The sequence below is a fragment of the Galeopterus variegatus genome, unplaced genomic scaffold (assembly GCF_000696425.1).
Source record: "Galeopterus variegatus unplaced genomic scaffold, G_variegatus-3.0.2 Scaffold729, whole genome shotgun sequence".
In the NCBI taxonomy this organism is placed as follows: domain Eukaryota; kingdom Metazoa; phylum Chordata; class Mammalia; order Dermoptera; family Cynocephalidae; genus Galeopterus; species Galeopterus variegatus.
The window spans coordinates 372,421-390,400 of NW_007726840.1; the positions used below are offsets into that span (position 1 = coordinate 372,421).

Sequence of the window (17,980 nt, forward strand, 5' to 3'; positions counted from 1 at the left end):
AGAGAGATGGGAGTAGGAAGGGTTTGTGTACACACGGAAGGGCTTCATCATTTTAACAGCTGTACAAGATTCCGTTGATTGGATAGTTATATATTTAACAAGTCCTCTGTGATGGACAACTTTTGCTACCCAATTAAAATTAACACTGTTGGGGCCGGCCCGTGGCTCACTCGGGAGAGTGTGGTGCTGAAAACACCAAGGCCATGGGTTTGGATCCCATATAGGGATGGCCGGTTGCTCACTGGGTGAGTGTGGTGCTGACAACACAAAGTCAAGGGTTGAGATCCCCTTGCTGGTCATCTTTTAAAGAAAAAAAAAAATTAACACTATTAATACTTGCAAATGATTGAAAAAGTAATCAAAACATGGTAAAGAATATCCCTCCCATCCCTGCTGGTAGCTACCAGCTTCCCTCCTCAGAGACAGCCACATTACCAGTTCCTTGTGTGTCTTTCCAGAGATGGTTTATATGTCCCTAAGAAATACCTAAATATTTCTCCTTTTTTTATATGCAAAAGATAGCATATTGTGCATGCCATTTAGCACCTTGCTTTCTAGCACTTAATATCTTGATATGATTCCATATCCATTACTTCTAGAGCTTTCTCCTTTTTGTTAGATGGGTAATATGACTGCACCGTAATGCATTGACTGGTCCCCGTGTGGGCCTTGGCCCTCATGCAGGAACACTGAATACCACTTTGGGATGCTCTAGAGACACCTGAAGGGTGAGCCTCCTACATGGAACTTGGCATGCCGCAGGTACTCAGTGAATGTTGATGAAAAAGGCTTGTACATGTTATCTTGGAGCCCCCAGCTCTGGGCCCTTCCCAACAGACTTAGACCCTGACCCAGAAATTTCCCTTGTAAGCAATTTGTATCCTGGGATGGTCACTTTGATTCCTTCATAGAGGGTCTTTTGGGCAAGGCTCAAAGCTGAGTCACTGTTTTCAGGCAAGTGTGAGACTTTGGAAGAGGTTTTGTTTTTTGAATCAAGGATGAGGGTGGAAGTTGAGCCTTGATTCAATCATTGAACAATCTCTACCTCCCAGTCAAGATTAACTCTCCAACTCCCGATTGATCCATTCACTGATTAATGATCTAATCAACAAAGGGCCAGTTAGCCTAGTAAACAAAGAACTCTTAGAAATTAAGAAGTTCAGGGCCAGCCCGTGGCTCACTCGGGAGAGTGAGGTGCTGATAACACCAAGGCCACGGGTTCGGATCCCTATATAGAGATGGCCGGTTGCTCACTGGCTGAGCGTGGTGCTGACAACACCAAGTCAAGGGTTAAGATCTCCTTACTGGTCATCTTAGAAAAAAAAAAAAAAAGAAATTAAGAAGTTCAGAGGGCTGGCTGTTGGTTTAGTTGGGTAGAGCAAAGCCTTATAACACCAAGGTCATGGGTTCAGATACCTGTACCAGCTAGCCACCCCAAAAAAGATATTAAGAAGTTCAGGGCTGGTTGGTTCTCGGTTGGTTAGAGCATGGTGTTGTAACACCAAGGTCAAGGATTCAGATCCCCTTACTGGCCGGCTACCAAAAAAAAAAAAAAAAAAAATCATCAACTGGTGATGAAAGGACATAAAGGAATAGTTCAGAACACAGAAACAGAGGTGGCTCTAGAGCATGTGAAAAGCACTCCACCCCACTCATGTGAAATGTGAGTTGCAATGAGAAGATCCCACTTGGCCTTATCAGTTGGGCAAAAATAAAAGTGTTAGACAAAGTCCTGTGTTGGCCAAATTTTGAAAAGGAGCCCTCAACTCCCTGCTGGTGGGAGTATAATTTAGTTTAACCTTGTTAGAGGACATTTGGACAAATGTATCAACATTTTATATATCAGACCATTTAACTTGGAGTGCAAAGATGTGCATTCATTGAAATTGCCACATTATTTGTAGTAGCAAAAAAACTGTAATCTAAAGAGGAATAAGAGAAAAAAAAAAAAAAAAAGTAATCTAACCTAAATGCCCATCGTGAGTCCCCTTTTGGATAAATCGTGTGATTATGGGATAATCCATCCAATGAAAAAGTCTGCAGTCCTGCAAAAGATTAAGGAAGCTGGGTGTATGATTTCAAAACACTGAATATTGAATAGCAAGGTATAGGCTAGTGTGGAAGTTCCCACTTGTGGTACATAAAGGGGTGTTAATATACACATACATATATATCTCCTTGTCTATACAAAGGACATTTCTGGTATGTCAGACAAGACACTGGCAAAAAGAATTGCCTTTTGGGAGGAAAGTGGAGAGCCGGGATTGAGGGAGACTGGGAGACTTTCTTCTTCTGTTGGTTGATTGCAAATCACATTTTTTAGTTATTGGTTTTACTTGTAGTGAGGGATAGACACCTGTAGAAACTGCAGGCGTCTTTCGTTCCCTGTACTAGCAAGTTGCAAAAAAAAAAAAAGAAAAGAAAATGCAGGTATCTATTCAAATTTATCTTACTTCCAGAAGCCCTCCCTGGTCACATTAGATACTCCCAAATTGCTCTCCACAGCAGTTCCATTTTTCACCCTATGAAAGAAGGCGTGCGCGCCCAGCATCCCGCGACGGTCGCACAGGGGCATCTTGGCCAGCAGAGGGCGCCAAAGGACCGCGCCCCGGGGCGTGGGGAGAGACCCCTTCGGCAGGGAAGGAGGGCCTGTCCAGGCCGGTCCACTGCAGAAGTCTCCCATTTCCGGGAGAACCTGACACCACAACATCAAAATTGTCACCTCTCTGTCCCCTGCAATGCGGCCCGCGCCTTCTCCCGGGCCCGGGGCCGCACCTCCGAGAGCTGGTCCGCGGCCCTGGGGCCTTGTCCGCAGCCTCCTCCCACCTCGTGGTCACCGCATCACCTCCAGGCGGGAGGGAGGAACGGGAGGGCGGACCCGGAGGTGGGGGGCGGGGGATAATTCAATCAGACCTGAGCCCAGATCCGAGAAAGGCCCCTTCACCTGTTTATCCCCTGCCTGGCGCACGTGCCCGACCGATTAGAGGAAAATGGAAAGTCCGAGGCCCAGCCAGTGGTGGGGCATCTCCCCATCCCGGCATCTCCAGGAGACAGGAACCACCCACTCTTTACAGTTGAGGAAACTGAGGCTCAGAGAGGCTAGGTAACTGGCCTAGGGTGACCCAGCTGGGACGAGGTGGAGCCGGGAACCAGTCATTCAACAAGTACTGACTGAATCCCCACTACGAGCCTTGAAGTAAACAGAATAGGGTGATAGGATAGAAAGTGGGTCCTGCGGGTGGGGTGGGGTCCTACTTCGGCTGGGGTGATCAGAGAAGGCTCCCTTGAGGAGATGACTTCAATTTTTTTTGTGTTAAATGTATTATTCATACTCCAAAGTGTGTAAGTGGTCTATGTACAGTTTAAACACAATGTTACCAGGATTCTGGAAGCTCGGTGTGTGGCCTCTCCTTCCCCAGCTAACCACTCTTCAGAATTTTGTACTAAACATTTCCTTGCTTTTCTTTATAGCTTTCCCACTTCCGTATACATTCTTAAACAATATAGGGTTTAGTTTGCCTGCTTTTGAACCTTGCATAAATCCAACTAACTGTATGCATTTGTTTGCGACTTCTGTTGCTCAACATTATGTTTTAGAGATTTGTCCCTACTGTTGCATGGAGTTGTAGTTGGGTTTTTTTGTTTGTTTGTTTGTTTGTTTGTTTGGGTGTTTTTGTTTTGTTTTTTTCCATTTCGTGTGTGTTTTTCTCTTGTAGTTCATTTTTATTGCTGTATAGTATTCCATTATAGGATTGCACCATGGTTTCTTAGTCAATTCTACTGTTGATAAACACTTGGGTTATATGCAGTTTTTGTTTTTGCTATTAGGAACAAGGGTGCAGTGAATATTCTCTTTTGTTTCTTCTGGGTTTGGGGCTAGGCAGTTCTTAATTTTGGCTGCTCATTAGAATCACTAGGGGAGTTTTAAAAAATGCTAATGTCAGAGGCCCCACCCCAGACTAATTAAATCAGGATGTGTGCAGGGGTGGGGCTGGGAGTGGAGCCCAGGTGTTTTCAATGTTTTTAAACATTCCCTTTGGGAATTTAATGTGTGGCCAGGGCTGAGAACCCCTGGGATCCAGTTGACTTTGGAAGAGACTTGCTGGGAGAGGAGTCACCTGTTACTAGCTGATGTCAAACTGTTCCAAAGCGGCTATGCCCATTGACACTCTCACCAGTCCTCACGTCCTCACGAACACTTGATATTGACCAAATTTTTGTCCTGATGGGTGTGAAATGGTATCTCACTGTGGTTTTAATTTGCATTTTTCTCATTACCAATGAGGCTGAGCAGTTGGTGAAGTTGCTACTGAAACAAAGAATGAAAAGCCAGACAGGTAAAAATCTAGAACAGAGATTTTGGGGGAAAGGAGAATGAATGGCAGGTGCCAAGGTCCTGTGGTGGGAAAGGGCTGGGATGTTAGAGGAACAGTGAGAGATTAGGGTGGGGATGATTGTGCATTGGGTAGGGAGAGGGGTTCAAGACAAGGTCAGCAGGGGTCAGATCAGCAGGGCTGAGTTGGCCCTGGTGAAGACTTTGGCTTTTACTCTGAATGAGACAGAGTTTTGAGCAGAGGGAGGTCTGACTGTTCCCTCTGGCTTCTCCTGGAAAATCATGATGGGAACTAAATTACGTGGGAGGTGAGGGCGGGTGTGTTCAGCCTATTAATTGCCTATTGCCTGTCTCCCCCATCCCATCCCCCACTCACCAATAGCACAGGGAGAGGATGATTTTGTTCATACCTGTTATCCCCTGCACCTAGTGACCAAAACAGACAGTCCCTGCCCTCGTTCTAGCTGGTGAATGGGGGGACTTAGGTTTTATTTATTTATTTATTTTTGACCGGTAAGGGGATCGCAGCCCTCGGGCACGGTGTGGTCCGCACCACGCTCAGCCAGTGAGCGCACCGGCCATCCCTATATAGGATCCGAACCCGCGGCCTCAGCACTACCAGTGCCACACTCTCCCGAGGGAGCCACGGGTCCGGCCCAAGGGACTTAGGTTTTATAGTCCTTGCTTCACAGGTGAAACCAGTACAGCGGAACCTGTGGGATTTATTTCTGTGCCCACCCATCGGGTCTGGCATGCCTCCCAGGGGAGCTGGAGTGAGTGTACAGCTGTCCCTCCCCTGGGCCCATCCCACATGTGATCAGTCAGTGTCCTCTGTGGAGCCAAGTTAGAGCCTTTAAACATAGGGTAGATGATCCTCAGAGAGGTGAGGAGACTCGCCCCAGGCCTCCTTGCCCTTCTCTGTTTCGCTCTCCTGCCTGCCTAGGGTAATCTTTCTCAACGAAACTCCAACGGGTCTCTCCTCAGCTGAAAATCCTTTCGTGGCTCCCCAGTGCCCTGAGGCAAAGTCCAAACTCCTCTGAGGCCCTGGAGGCCCGACCACCCCACCCCCTCCCTGGAAGCTGCTCTCAAAAGCTCTGAAGCAGTTTCTGATTCTTACCTTGGGCCTTCCCCCTTGATATTTCTTCACTTCCTCTGGGAAGTCGCCCCCGACCCCCTGTCAGGTGACCCGCCTCCAGACTGTCACAGCGTCCTGTCTCTCCTCCCACCCCCCATCAAAGCACACTTCCCTTTGCATTAGAATTGTCTGTTTACTCCGTCTGCCTCCCCCACCGGACGGGGAGCTACCATTCAGAGAGACCCTGAGTGTTTTGTTTAGGGCTGTATCCCCGACTCCAGGAACAGCGCCTGGCACTTGGTGGGCGCTTGGTAAACATTTGCGAAGTGAAGGAACGAATGCATTTTGCTAGATCAGGCAAGATTGCTTTGCAAAAAGGCTGTGGCATTTCACACGTCCAGCAGCCACGTGAGGGTGTCCACTTCCTCGCATAGTCTCCAGTTTGTATTGTCCCTCGTCAATGCCACGCTATTTGTGAGACGCCAGCCGGGCAAGAGGAAATTTCCGCCCCCTCCCCAAGCCCAAGCTAAAGGCGAGTTTCAGAAGGTCAAGTGTCCGGATCGGCAGCGCGCAGCACCAGAGGGCGCCAGAGTCGATCAGACCGCAGGGCGCTGAGCTGGCGGGCGCGCGGCGTCCCGCTGGGGTCCCGGCTTACGGGGGGTTCCTTGCGCCCGGCGTCCCGCCCTCAGCAGCCCGCCGCGGGGGCGATCCGTGCTGCGCTTGCGGCTAGGCTTGGGAGGAGCCCCAACCCGGGCCCGCAGCGCCACGCGGCGAGAGCCCCGCCAGCCCCGGCGCACCTGCTCGGGGAGTGGCCTCTGGCAGGGGCACGCCTTGATTGGCGCGCTGTGACAAAGGGGCGTGGTCTCCGCGACCCCGCCCCCGCCGCGGCTGGAGTACTTAAAGCTTTGAGTTGGCGGCGCGTCTACACTCACATCCTCGCGGCACAGCTTTGCGGGTGGAGCGTCCTGCGACCCCTGCGTGACCAGGCGATCCCTGGCTGCTTCAGCCACCATGCCGCGCTCTTTCCTCGTCAGGAAGTCCTCCGGCTCGCGCCGGAAGCCCAACTACAGCGAGCTGCAAGACTCTTCTCTAGGTGAGTAGTGGGGTGCCGGACCCCGGGGAGAGGTTTGGGGGAGACAAGCGAAGGCTGGGGGGGGGGGCACCTGGGGAAGGGAGCCTGGACCAAAGTCGAGTGAAAAAATGTTTTGTGGAGAAGGGTGGGGAGAGGGTTCGGGAGACCTGGGGCAGGTGGATCCAGAGTCTCAGATCTGGGCGGTTGTGGGGAGGGCCGTGTAGCGGGCAGTGGTCTCGGGCTGAGGGGACTTGGTAGCCGGCGAGAGGCAGAGAAGCTCCGCAAGTATGGAAACGAGAGGAGGAGCCCGCCGGCCAGTGGCTGGGATGAGTCCGGAGTCCAGAAGACTTGGGGGAAGGGTTGGGAGAAGAGATGTGTATGAGGAGGGGGATTGGGGCAGGGTGCTGGCTCTTGAGCTGGGGAGGTTGGGGGCTGGTGTAGCTGGAATCTTCCCTCAGGCTGGGCACTTGGGGGACTCAGAGGGAAGGAGACCTGGGAATGACCCCCTTGAGCTGGGGCTGGGAAGTGTAGGGGGGGTCCTTCCTATGAGAGACCCGAGTTGGCTGACCCGGGTGAGGAGGGGCCTGTGCAGGGGCAGGAACCTAGTCTGGTTCCTAATTCTTTTATTCATCTAGTAAATATCGAGTGCCAGCCCCACTTAGCCCATGGCCGACAGTGGTTTACTGTTTGTTGACTGACCCAATGATCTAATTAATGCCTGATCTTGCCCTTTTCTCTGTTTCCCCTCAGAGTTTACCTTCCAGCAGCCTTACGACCAGGCCCACCTGCTGGCAGCCATCCCACCTCCTGAGGTCCTCAACCCCACGGCCTCACTGCCCACACTCATCTGGGACTCCCTCCTGGTGCCCCAAGCCCAGCCCATTGGCTGGGCCTCCCTTCGTCCCCAGGAGAGCCCCAAGGTGGCAGAGCTGACCTCCCTGTCGGATGAGGACAGCGGGAAAGGCTCCCAGCCCCCCAGCCCCGCCTCGCCAGCTCCTTCTTCCTTCTCTTCCACTTCAGCCTCCTCCCTGGAGGCTGAGGCCTATGCTGCCTTCCCAGGCTTGGGCCAAGTGCCCAAGCAGCTGGCCCAGCTCTCCGAGGCCAAGGACCCCCAGTCTCGCAAGGCCTTCAACTGCAAATACTGCAACAAGGAATACCTCAGCCTGGGCGCCCTCAAGATGCACATCCGAAGCCACACGTTGCCTTGCGTCTGTGGAACTTGTGGGAAGGCCTTCTCCAGGCCCTGGCTGCTGCAGGGACATGTCCGAACCCACACCGGTGCGTACCCCTGTAGTCTGGCCGCCCTTCTCCCCTTCCCCACTGCTTTCCCTACCAGCTTTTGTGAGTCTGGGCTTGCCGTTCTTGTTTTCAAAGTTGTGGAAACTGCGGCCCTAAATCTCCTAACTTCTGTTTCAAGTTCAGAGGCCTGGCTCTCTGCAAATGTTTGGCAGAAACACTCATTCATCAGTTAAGCAGATGGAGAAAGTCAAAACCTTTACAGGCCCCTCTGCAGTCTCTTTCTCAGCCAAATGGGTTAGAGCTGGATATCAGAAAGGTGCAGCCAACACCTTGCTGTTACTGCCAGGTGTGAAGGGGCCCACCCTGCTCCACCCTCCCCCAGCCCACCCCCACCCTCGCCAGACAGGATGTTGTCAGACCCCCCACTTGGCTCTGAATCTTGTTTTAAGAACTTCCTCAAACCTCAGGCTGATGTTTCACCTCTCTGAGCCTCAGTTTCCTCAGCTATAAAGTGGGCATAAGGACACCTGGCAGAGTTTCTGTGCAGGTTATATGAAAGACTATGTACAGAAAGCATCTGGCAAAATGCTTGGTACATAATAAGCTCTCACAAAAGTGGTAGTTGATATTTGCTCTGCTTCCATGTTGTGTGACCTTGGGCAAGCAATTTAACCTCTCTGAGCCTCAGAAAGGATTATAATAGCACGTGCTTTATAGGGTGGCTGTGCAGGTTGTTAATCATTTTATAGTAATTTATTATTACCATTAATCGTTCTCAGATCTGCTCTCCCTACCCGCTACTCAATCCTATCATGTAGACCAGGGAACATTAGCTTTGCTGGCAGAAAATGCAATCTCATCCTGGTAGTACAAAACATAATAGATCTGTAAAAAACTTTCTGGAAATGGGGAAAGGGTAGCTACCCATCTTTTCAGAACTTGAATGGTGGAGGCCACCGTGTTTGGGGCTGCTCTTTGCAGAGTGACTGTTGAGGGAGAAGGTTCAGAGTCATGACTTTCAGCCTTGGGGTCAGGCAGGCTGGGTTGGAGACTGAGTGCTGTCATTTCCTGGCCCGATGGCTGATCCTCGAGTGGTGAGTGTCAGGGAGGTGGTTTGGGAGGCCTGGCATTTTGCAGGCTTTGCTATTAATGACCAAGGCTATCCATTTCTCTTACATTGTGCACAAATCGTCCTGATTGTAGCATAAAGGTCCAACTGCCTGGCCTCACAGTGACTGCCCAGCTAATAGGGGCTCTATTTTGGGAGGGCTGAAGCCTCAGGGTGCTCTCACAGGCCCCCGGCCTCTCTCCCCTCCCATCTGGACATTGTTTTGATGTAAAGGCATGGGTCAGACACAAAAACCGTTGAAATGTACCATCGCCATACTCATTGACTCCCATTGTGTGCCTTAATGGTGGGCCCAGTGGGAGGGGGCTGGGAGGGACAGAGCAGGTGCATGGGGCAGCGGTGCCCAGCACCTGTTCTGGCCGCAGCTGCTGCCCACGGCGTGGCAGGCCCTTTTAATCCGGTGGTATCACATGTACAGTGCCCCCCTTGGCAGCCTTTGTCTCTGCCGGCCTGGTGCCGATTTCACACTTGCCAGGAGCACCATCAAGGCGTCTGGGGGGTGGGGGATCTATGAGGGTTGGGGGTCTGTGCCTCCTGCATGTGCACACAGACCGCCCCCCATCACGTTTCCTTCCCCCTTTGTTCAAGTTTATGTATAATCATACTTTGAGCCCTTACTGTGTGGAGGCAATCAATGCTCAGCCCTAGGAAGGGTTGCAATCATAACCCCCATCTGCATGATGGACTCCGTCCCCCTTTCCAGATCTGCGTAACTAAGGGATCAGCTCTTAGTTCACAAGGGAGTATGTGAATGAGGAAGAACTTGATTCAGACTTTGTAGATTGTAGGCATCAAACCCTTCAGGTCTGGCATGCAGAGAGTGCTCAATAATAGCAGAGTGAAGTTCTGTCATCCCTTCCCCAGTCCTCTGACTAGGTCTTCACCCTGCAGTGTGGGTATTTTCTTGTATACCTGCCTTGTGAGAGTGAGCCCAGCTCAGGGGATCAATACGTACCTCTTGAATGGGTCCTACTGGAACCCATCTTCTGGACTTCCTCCCACTCCAGTGGCTCAGCACAGTGCCCTAGACAGCCAGTAGGTGATGGAATTAATTTATTCCCAGTTTTTCTTGAATTCCAGCCCTGGGATTTAACGGGTGGGTCATCGCCCGGGGACATAGCAGGCTGGGAGTGAGAGGATAGGATTGTATTTTTTTTGAAAAAGGATATATTCAGTGTTACAGAATAGTGCCCGGCACACAGTAGGAGCTCAATAGCTATTTGTTTTATTACTTTTTATTTGGATAATGCTGCACCCCCAAGAAAAAAGCAAAACATGGCATTATCAGTGTTTTTGGAACTATATTCTCTTGGTTGGGGCAGGGATTATGAAAAGGGCTTATCTGGTGATTGAGGGGTCAGGCTCCTCTGAGGCTTTTTTTCTTTTTAAAGACTTATTCTACAAGCACTTACTGTGTACCCAGCCCCATGTGCAAGACTTTTCCTTAACAGCCTTAACCAGGCAGATGGTGTGCCAGGACCACAGGTTTCTGTAGCCTTTTAGGGGGTCTCGGAGCTGGAGTTTGGAATGGACTCAAGGGAGACCCCTGCCCTATGGGACTCTCAGTCCAACTGAGGGACAGACAAGGATTTGGAATTACCGTGCAGTAGGTGCTGTGATGAGGAAAGTAGGCTGCTGGCAGGGCCCCAGGAGTGGCCTAACCAGCTCGGGGATGGGGGTCGGGAGCCCTCTGACGGCTGACTCTTAAGTTTTGTCCCCCAAATAAATCAAGGAATGACTCCAGGATTGATAATAAGGAACACCAATCACAGCCTCCCTTGACTGAGAGGCAGTGTGTATAGTTGTTAAAATCAAGAGCTTTGGAGTCCTGCTGGATGACCCTGAATGTGCTACTTCTGTGCCTTAGTTTCACCATCTCTAAAATGAGGATCACAGTAGGATCAAAGGACAGTAGAATTGATCAGTAAAAGTGTTCAGTCATCATTGCGTGTCCAGCACTTCCCACATCCCTGCATGATGTGGATAAGTACTTTATCCTGCCTTCTCTCAGCTACCAACCCCTGTGAGTGGGGGATGAACAGCCCCATTGTAGAGATGAGAGAAGCCAGCCAACTTGCCCAAGGTGGCACAGTGGGAGGCCGCGGAGCTCCCAGTCAAATCCAGGCCGCTGGACACTGGATCTGTGTGCTTAACTGAGTCCTGGTTTTTCTGGGGTCCTGGGATTCTTTCAGGGCTGGGGCTGTCTGGAGGGATTTCAGTCAATGCCAGCTGTCAGCCCATGTCTCCATCAACTCCCTCCGGCTTTCTCTCCCCAGGCGAGAAGCCCTTCTCCTGCCCCCACTGCAGCCGCGCCTTCGCTGACCGCTCTAACCTGCGGGCCCACCTCCAGACCCACTCGGACGTCAAGAAGTACCAGTGCCAGACCTGCTCCCGGACCTTCTCCCGCATGTCTTTGCTCCATAAGCACCAGGAGTCGGGCTGCTCTGGAGGTCCTCGCTGACCCTAGAGGCTCCTTCTGCCTCTCTATACCTACCCTTCCCCCCCGCTGCCCCCTCCGACTCCACACGGGAGGACCCCATGTCGTTCTCACTGCCATGGAATTCCCTTCTGAGCTCCCCACTTGTGCCTGCGTCAGCCCCACAGGACTTTGATGAAGATGGTTTCCTGATTGAGTGAGCTCTGAAAGAGACCTTTCCGTGGCCATTTCTGTGGACGGCTGATGGGAGGGCAGCTTGCCATGGAGACCCTTCCTGGCAGCCACTGCTCTGGAGCATTCCTTAGTTGGCCTTTCTGTGTGGGCTTGTGTATCCAGAGCTGTTTGGATACAGCTGCTTTGAGCTACAGGACAAAAGCCAACAGAGACTGGGAAGCTCCCATCCCACTCAGGGGACCCCACTCTCCTACCCCCCACCCAAAGAGCCCTCAGGCCACCCTCCACGAGGTGTGACTGACTATGCAATAATCCGCCCCCAGGTGCATACACCGGCCTACGGGGGTGGACCCCAACAGAGGACATGTCTAGACCCCGAGATGCCCCTCGGCAGCTATTTCGGCCTCCTGTTTGTCATGGTGGCACCTGTTTGACGGGCAATTTAACAGTGTCTCAAAAGGGACTGTGAGTAATGGCCATCACTTGTCAGCAGCCCAAGTGGGGCGCTTTGGCCTGACCTATGTGTCTCCCAGAACTATTTTGGGGGTCTGACAGGTGGGCCTGGGAGGAAGATGTTTACATTTTTAAAGGTACACTGGTATTTATATTGCAAGCAACATTTTGTATTAAGGAAACATTTTGTATAGTTATATGTACAGTTTATTGATATTCAATAAAGGGACTAATTTATATATTAAAAAGTCTCTACTTGTTCTTACAGAGGCGTGAGTATTTTAAAAGGTCTTTAGGAAGGGAGAAGGGGGTAGAAATTCCTGGAGCTTAGGTATTTCTGACACAGCCTTAAATCTTGCCCTTGGAAATATCACGTGGCTTTGGAGTTCCGGCTTTGACTGTTAGGGACTTTGTGTGAATGGGTTGCCCCCTGGGCCTGGGTTCTGATGGAGGATTGGAGACACCTCTGTGGCCAGGTGAGGAGTCGGGGTATGTGTGCAAGCTCCCTGTACTGTTTACACTGTGGCTGTTGTTTATTCTCTCACTCTTGCATTTTGAGGCTGAGCAGGCCCAGAAGGCACAAAGCTGGCTTCTAGGATATTCTCAACTAGGCAGGCTATGCAGCTCTGCCCCAGCACTGCAGCTCTTTTGGGACAGATTGGCCGCTTCTCCCAGATGCACATGGAATGCAGTGAAGGAGACAGAGGATGTCCTTCCTGTTTCCAAGGGCCGGGGCCCCATTCTGGCCTCCCTGTCAGGCCCACACCTCCGTCTGGCCGCTGGGTACCAAATGGCCTTTGATGCAAGGAAATTGGCTGGCTGGAGCCAGGAGGGTGAGAAGCCAGGCCAAAGGGTAGGGGTCATTCAGCTTCCTGCTCCGAGGACGGGAGTATGGTCAGCCTGCGTCCTGGGCTGGGGTAATTCACTCCCGCTGGCTGGCGGTGGTGACCTCACCTCTGGGGGCCTCCTGGGGCCAGGAGTAAATGAGTGTCCTTTTTGAGCACAAAAGGTGCTGAAGGTGCCAGTTTCCTGCGGGGAGCTGAGCAGGCATCCCGGAGCCTCAGAGCCCCAGAGTCAGGCTGGGGGTGGGGGGAGCTTCATGTTCCAAAGGAGAGATGATTCTTTCTTCTAAACAGGAAATGGTGACCCGCAGGCCGGGAGCAGCCCTTAATGACTTGCAGCTTTCCTCCCAAAAGAAAAAAACGTTCTCTAACAATCACCAAATTGTGGCCGGCCTCCCTGAAGGGAAGTTAGGGAGCTGGGAGGATGGGGGTGGGGTGGGTACCAAATTGCTGAAAGCCTACTGTGTCCTAGGTCCCAGTAGTCCCTGTAGGTTACCACCCACAGTAGGTGCTAACATGGGTGAATGGATGACTTCACACAATCCCTGAGGGATGGGCTTTGGGAAATGAGGCTCAGAGATGGGGGCCTTCCCTGAGGTCATGAAGCTTCGTCAGAGCTCCCTAGCTCTGATCATCCTGGCTCTGATCATCTCAGGGTGCCTGGCGCAAAGCTGTTCCCGTCTTGGCCCCCGGTTTCTGCCTCTATAGAATTTATGTTCTAATGGGGGAGATAGGGCTGGCAGGTTAGCTCAGCTGGTTAGAGTGTGGTGTTCTAACACCAAGGTCAAGGGTTTGGATCCCCATACTGGCCAGACACCAAAAAAAAAAAAAAAATTAGTGGGGGAGACAGAAAACAAACAAGTGATTAAATACACAAGCTGCTTTCCTAGGGTGCTAGAGAGTGATGGGGCGGGGTGGGGCTCCCTGAGGGAAGGCAGTGCCCAGAGCCCTAGGAAGAGGGGTCATTCCAGCTGAGTTCTGAAGGAGGAGAAAGATGCCGGCCTGGGAGGATCTGGGGGCAGGGACAGCACAGCTGCGAGGCTGGAATGAGCTTTTCTCCCTGAGAAAGACCCAGGGTGGTGGGAGGGGAGTGGGGAGATAGGGCTGGCCCAGGCCCTGTGAGCTCACGGGGTCCTGATGAGCCCAGAGGACAGCCACTGGGGCATTTAAGCAGAGGAGTGCTGAGGCCAGCTCTGTCTTTATCCAAAGATCCTCCTGGCTGCTGGAGAGAATGGAGTAAGGGGAGGTGAGAGACCACAGGTGACCTGGCCTGGCCCAGGGTGGTAGTGGCCTCGGGGATGAAGGGTGGATTTAAGAAACATTGTGGCAGGTGTGCCCAGTGCCTGGCATACATGAGCACTAGTGGGTGACAGTTATTTGGGGTTATTAAAAGGGGATGTTGGACCCCTTGGGGGTGGATACTACAAAGCTGAGAAAAGAAGGACAGTCCCGGGGCCAGCCCGTGGCTCACTCGGGAGAGTGCGGTGCTGATAACACCAAGGCCACGGGTTCGGATCCCATATAGTGATGGCCGGTTAGCTCACTGGGTGAGCGTGGTGCTGACAACACCAAGTCAAGGATTAAGAGCCCCTTACCGGTCATCTTTAAAAAAAAAAAAAAAAAGAATGACAGTCCCTACGTTCTGATCCAGAACAACCCCCACTTAGCCATTGCTAAGTAAAAGAAATAACAGGCAGAGCGAGCTCCCTTTTATGGGAAGCGGAGGGGTGGAACTCATAAGCATGGTATTCGTTCTTGTTTGTATTTGCACACAGAAACTCTGAAAGTTTAGGACAATAAACTAATAAAAGTGTTTCTCCTGGGGGTTGCAGGAGGTGGGATTAGGGTAGATGGAGACAGGAGGAGCAAGGAGATGCTTTTATTTATTTATTTATTTTTATTCCTTTTTTTTTTTTTTTTTTTAAAGATGACTGGTAAGGGGATCTTAACCCTTGATTTGGTGTTGTCAGCACCACGCTCTCCCAAGTGAGCCACAGGCTGGCCCAAGGAGACGCTTTTAAAAGATTTTTAAAACTTTCTATTTTGAAATCATTTCAATCTGACGAAAGTTGTGAGAAAAGTACAGTGAACTGGAATCCTTCATCCAGATTCTTCCATATGTTATCATTTTATCACGTTTGCATCATCTCTGTCTTTGTAAACACACACACACACTATTTATTTCTGAACCATTTGGGAGTAAATTGTAGACATGACACCACTTTACTGCTAAATATTTAAGCATGAATTTCCTAAGGATAGGAACGTTGTCTGACGTAACCACGGTTCCATGCTCAAAACCTGGAAATTTCACATTGGTGCAATGATGCTGTTCTGTAATCCACAGTCATAATCCAATTTCTCCAACTGTCCCGATGATGTCCTCCATGGCACTTTGCAGGGTGGGGTGGGGGAGATCCAGGATCACATGTCGCATCTACTTGTCCTGTCTCTTCAGTCTCTTTTACTCCAGAGCAGCTCTTCAGCCTTTCTTTGTCTTCCACGACTTTGACAGTTTTTTTTTTAAAAAGATGACCGGTAAGGGGATCTCAACCCTTGGCTTGGTGTTGTCAGCACAACACTCAGCCAGTGAGCAAACCGGCCATCCCTATATAGGATCCGAACCCGTGGCCTTGGTGTTATCAGCACTGCACTCTCCCGAGTGAGCCACGGGCCGGCCCGACTTTGACAGTTTTGAAGAGTCCAGGCCAGATGTTTTATAGAATGTTCCCCAGTTTGAGTTTTCCTGATGTTTCCTCACAATTAAATTTGGGTCATGGACTTTTGGCAGAACCACAGAAGTGGCATGTGTCTTTCATAGTGCAAGGTGTCATGAGGCCCATGAGGTCAGCCTGTCTGTCCCTGATGTCAACTTCGACCACTTGATGAAGGTGGTGTCCACCAGGTCTCTCCTTGCTGCAGTTCCTCTTTCTCCCCTTTGTATTTAATCCGTATCTTGTGGGGAACTACTGGGAGACCACGTGAGATGAATATCCTGTTACTCTTCAAATGTCCACCCGTGCGTGTCAGCCTTCACTGGTTGTTTTTGCCTAGATCAAACCATGGTGGTTACCAAATGGTGATTTTCTGACTCCATCATTTCTTCTATTTTTTTCCAGTTGGCTTTCTACTGAAGAACTTTCCCTCTGTCTGGGTGGGAGCTCAGAGCTCTGGGGTGGGGAGAGATTGGGCGGGCAGCATTGGGATCTGGCCAGGCCATTAGCTCCTCCTCGTGGGATTTTCATTAAAACAAGTCCAGGAAATAAATCAGCTGTAAAGCTGATCTCTGTGCAATTGTCCAGGCAGGGAGATCTGGGGCCAAGGCCAACTCTGGGTACATCTGGGTCCTGTTAGTGACCCAGCGGCTACTCATGGGTGTCCCCTGAGCTAGGACGGGGAGTATCCTGGCAGGCAGGGATCTAGGGTATCCTTGCTCTTTGCTTTCAAATTGTCCATATCACAAATGTTATGGGAACTTATTCCTTCATTAAAAAAAAATGAAAAGATGAGATGTGAGGCTTAAGTGACATGTGATCAACACATTCTCTCCTGATGCCTTTCTGTCCCCAGTGTGATGCTGCGAAGAGCTTGGTTTACATATTTCTTGATTTAAAAAATGAACAACTGGTGGGCTGGCCCGTGGCTCACTCGGGAGAGTGCGGTGCTGATAACACCAAGGCCCCGGGTTCGGATCCCTATATAGGGATGGCCGGTTCGCTCACTGGCTGAGCGTGGTGCTGACAACACCAAGTCAAGGGTTAAGATCCCCTTACCAGTCATCTTTTAAAAAAAATAATAATAAAAAATAAAAAAATGAACAACTGGGCCGGCCCGTGGCTCACTCAGGAGAGTGCGGTGCTGATAACACCAAGGCCCCGGGTTCGGATCCCACATAGGGATGGCCGGTTCGCTCACTGGCTGAGCGTGGTGCTGACAACACCAAGTCAAGGGTTAAGATCCCCTTACCGGTCATCTTTTAAAAAAATAAATAAATAAATAAATAATGAACAACTGAGGGGCTGGCCCATGGCTCACTTGGGAGAGTGCGGTGCTGATGACACCAAGGCCACGGGTTCAGATCCCTATATAGGGATGGCCGGTTAGCTCACTTGGGAGAGCGTGGTGCTGACAACACCAAATCAGGGTTATGATCCCCTTACCGGTCATCTTAAAAAAACAAAACAAAACTGTATGTACATGCACACATGGCTCCATCTCACTCACCTCGTCCCCCAAGGGCCTTTAGGATCTGGCCCCTATCACCTCTGCCTTCTCTCGTTCCCTCCAGCCACACCAGGCTTGCTGCCACCTCAGGGCCTTTGCACTTGCGGTTCCCTTTGCCAGAAACGCTCCACCCCAGAGAGTCGCACGGCTGACTTCCCCCACCATCCTTCTCCCCTTTACATTCCAGACCCGTCCCCTGTTGTTTTCACTCCATAGGATTTGTCACCATCTGACAAACCCTACATTTCACTGGTCACAGTTTCTCTGTTGACTTTCTCCTCCATCAGATTGTCAGCCCCACATGGGTGGATATTTTGTCTCTTTGTTCCCTGTTCAATCCCTCGTGCACACACTCAGTAAAACATTACTGAATGAATGATGGACGAATACACATATGCCCATGGGAAATATCGTGGGGTCACCACCCTTTTTTTTTTTTGGCAGCTGGCCAGTACGGGGATCCAAACCCATGACCTTGGTGTTACAAGTCTGGTCACCACTCTTACAGAGCACTTCCTGTGTGTGTGTGTACACACTTTTTTTTTTTTTTTGCTGTTGGCTGGTACAGGGATCAAACCCAGGACCTCGGTGTTATCAGTACCATGCTCTAACCAACTGAACTAGCCAGCCTGGAACACTAACTATGTGCCAGGCACTGTGCTGAGCATCTCACATAGGTTAATTCATTAAACTTTCACGTCTGACCTAGGAAGGAGGAGACCTAGTCACAGAGAGATTAAGTAACTTGTCAAGAGTTACACAGTGAGTAAGTGGCAGCGAGTAAGTGGCAGAGCTGGGACTGAAACCCTGAGTTCTTTTATTACTGTCATTTAGTTCTTTCTAACTTTGAGGTGGGGGTGTAATTAAAACATCCTTCTCCACCCAGGTAGGCAGCCAAAGCCGTGGTAGCTGTGGGGGTGTGGGGGCGGACCAGGAGGACAGAGCTCAGTCCCTAGGACATTTTTGAGTGGCCCCTGCAGACGAGGGAGGCTTGTAGACTTG

General features: G+C 50.8%; 1 protein-coding gene across 1 annotated transcript; it reads left to right on the forward strand.

The window, feature by feature from the left end:
• Positions 1–6,340: 6,340 nt before the first annotated feature.
• On the forward strand, positions 6,341–12,160 carry SNAI1 (snail family zinc finger 1). Its single transcript, XM_008571847.1, has 3 exons — positions 6,341–6,501; positions 7,231–7,758; positions 11,125–12,160. The coding sequence occupies exons 1-3, from the start codon at positions 6,420–6,422 to the stop codon at positions 11,307–11,309; spliced, it is 795 nt and encodes a 264-aa protein (XP_008570069.1). The 5' UTR covers positions 6,341–6,419; the 3' UTR covers positions 11,310–12,160.
• Positions 12,161–17,980: the final 5,820 nt, after the last annotated feature.

Coding starts and splice junctions, on each gene's coding strand:
- SNAI1 (XM_008571847.1), top strand. CDS start 6,420: ATGCCGCGCTCTTTCCTCGTCAGGAAGTCCTCCGGCTCGCGCCGGAAG. Junction 6,502..7,230: donor GCTGCAAGACTCTTCTCTAG/GTGAGTAGTGGG, acceptor GTTTCCCCTCAG/AGTTTACCTTCCAGCAGCCT. Junction 7,759..11,124: donor ACATGTCCGAACCCACACCG/GTGCGTACCCCT, acceptor TTCTCTCCCCAG/GCGAGAAGCCCTTCTCCTGC.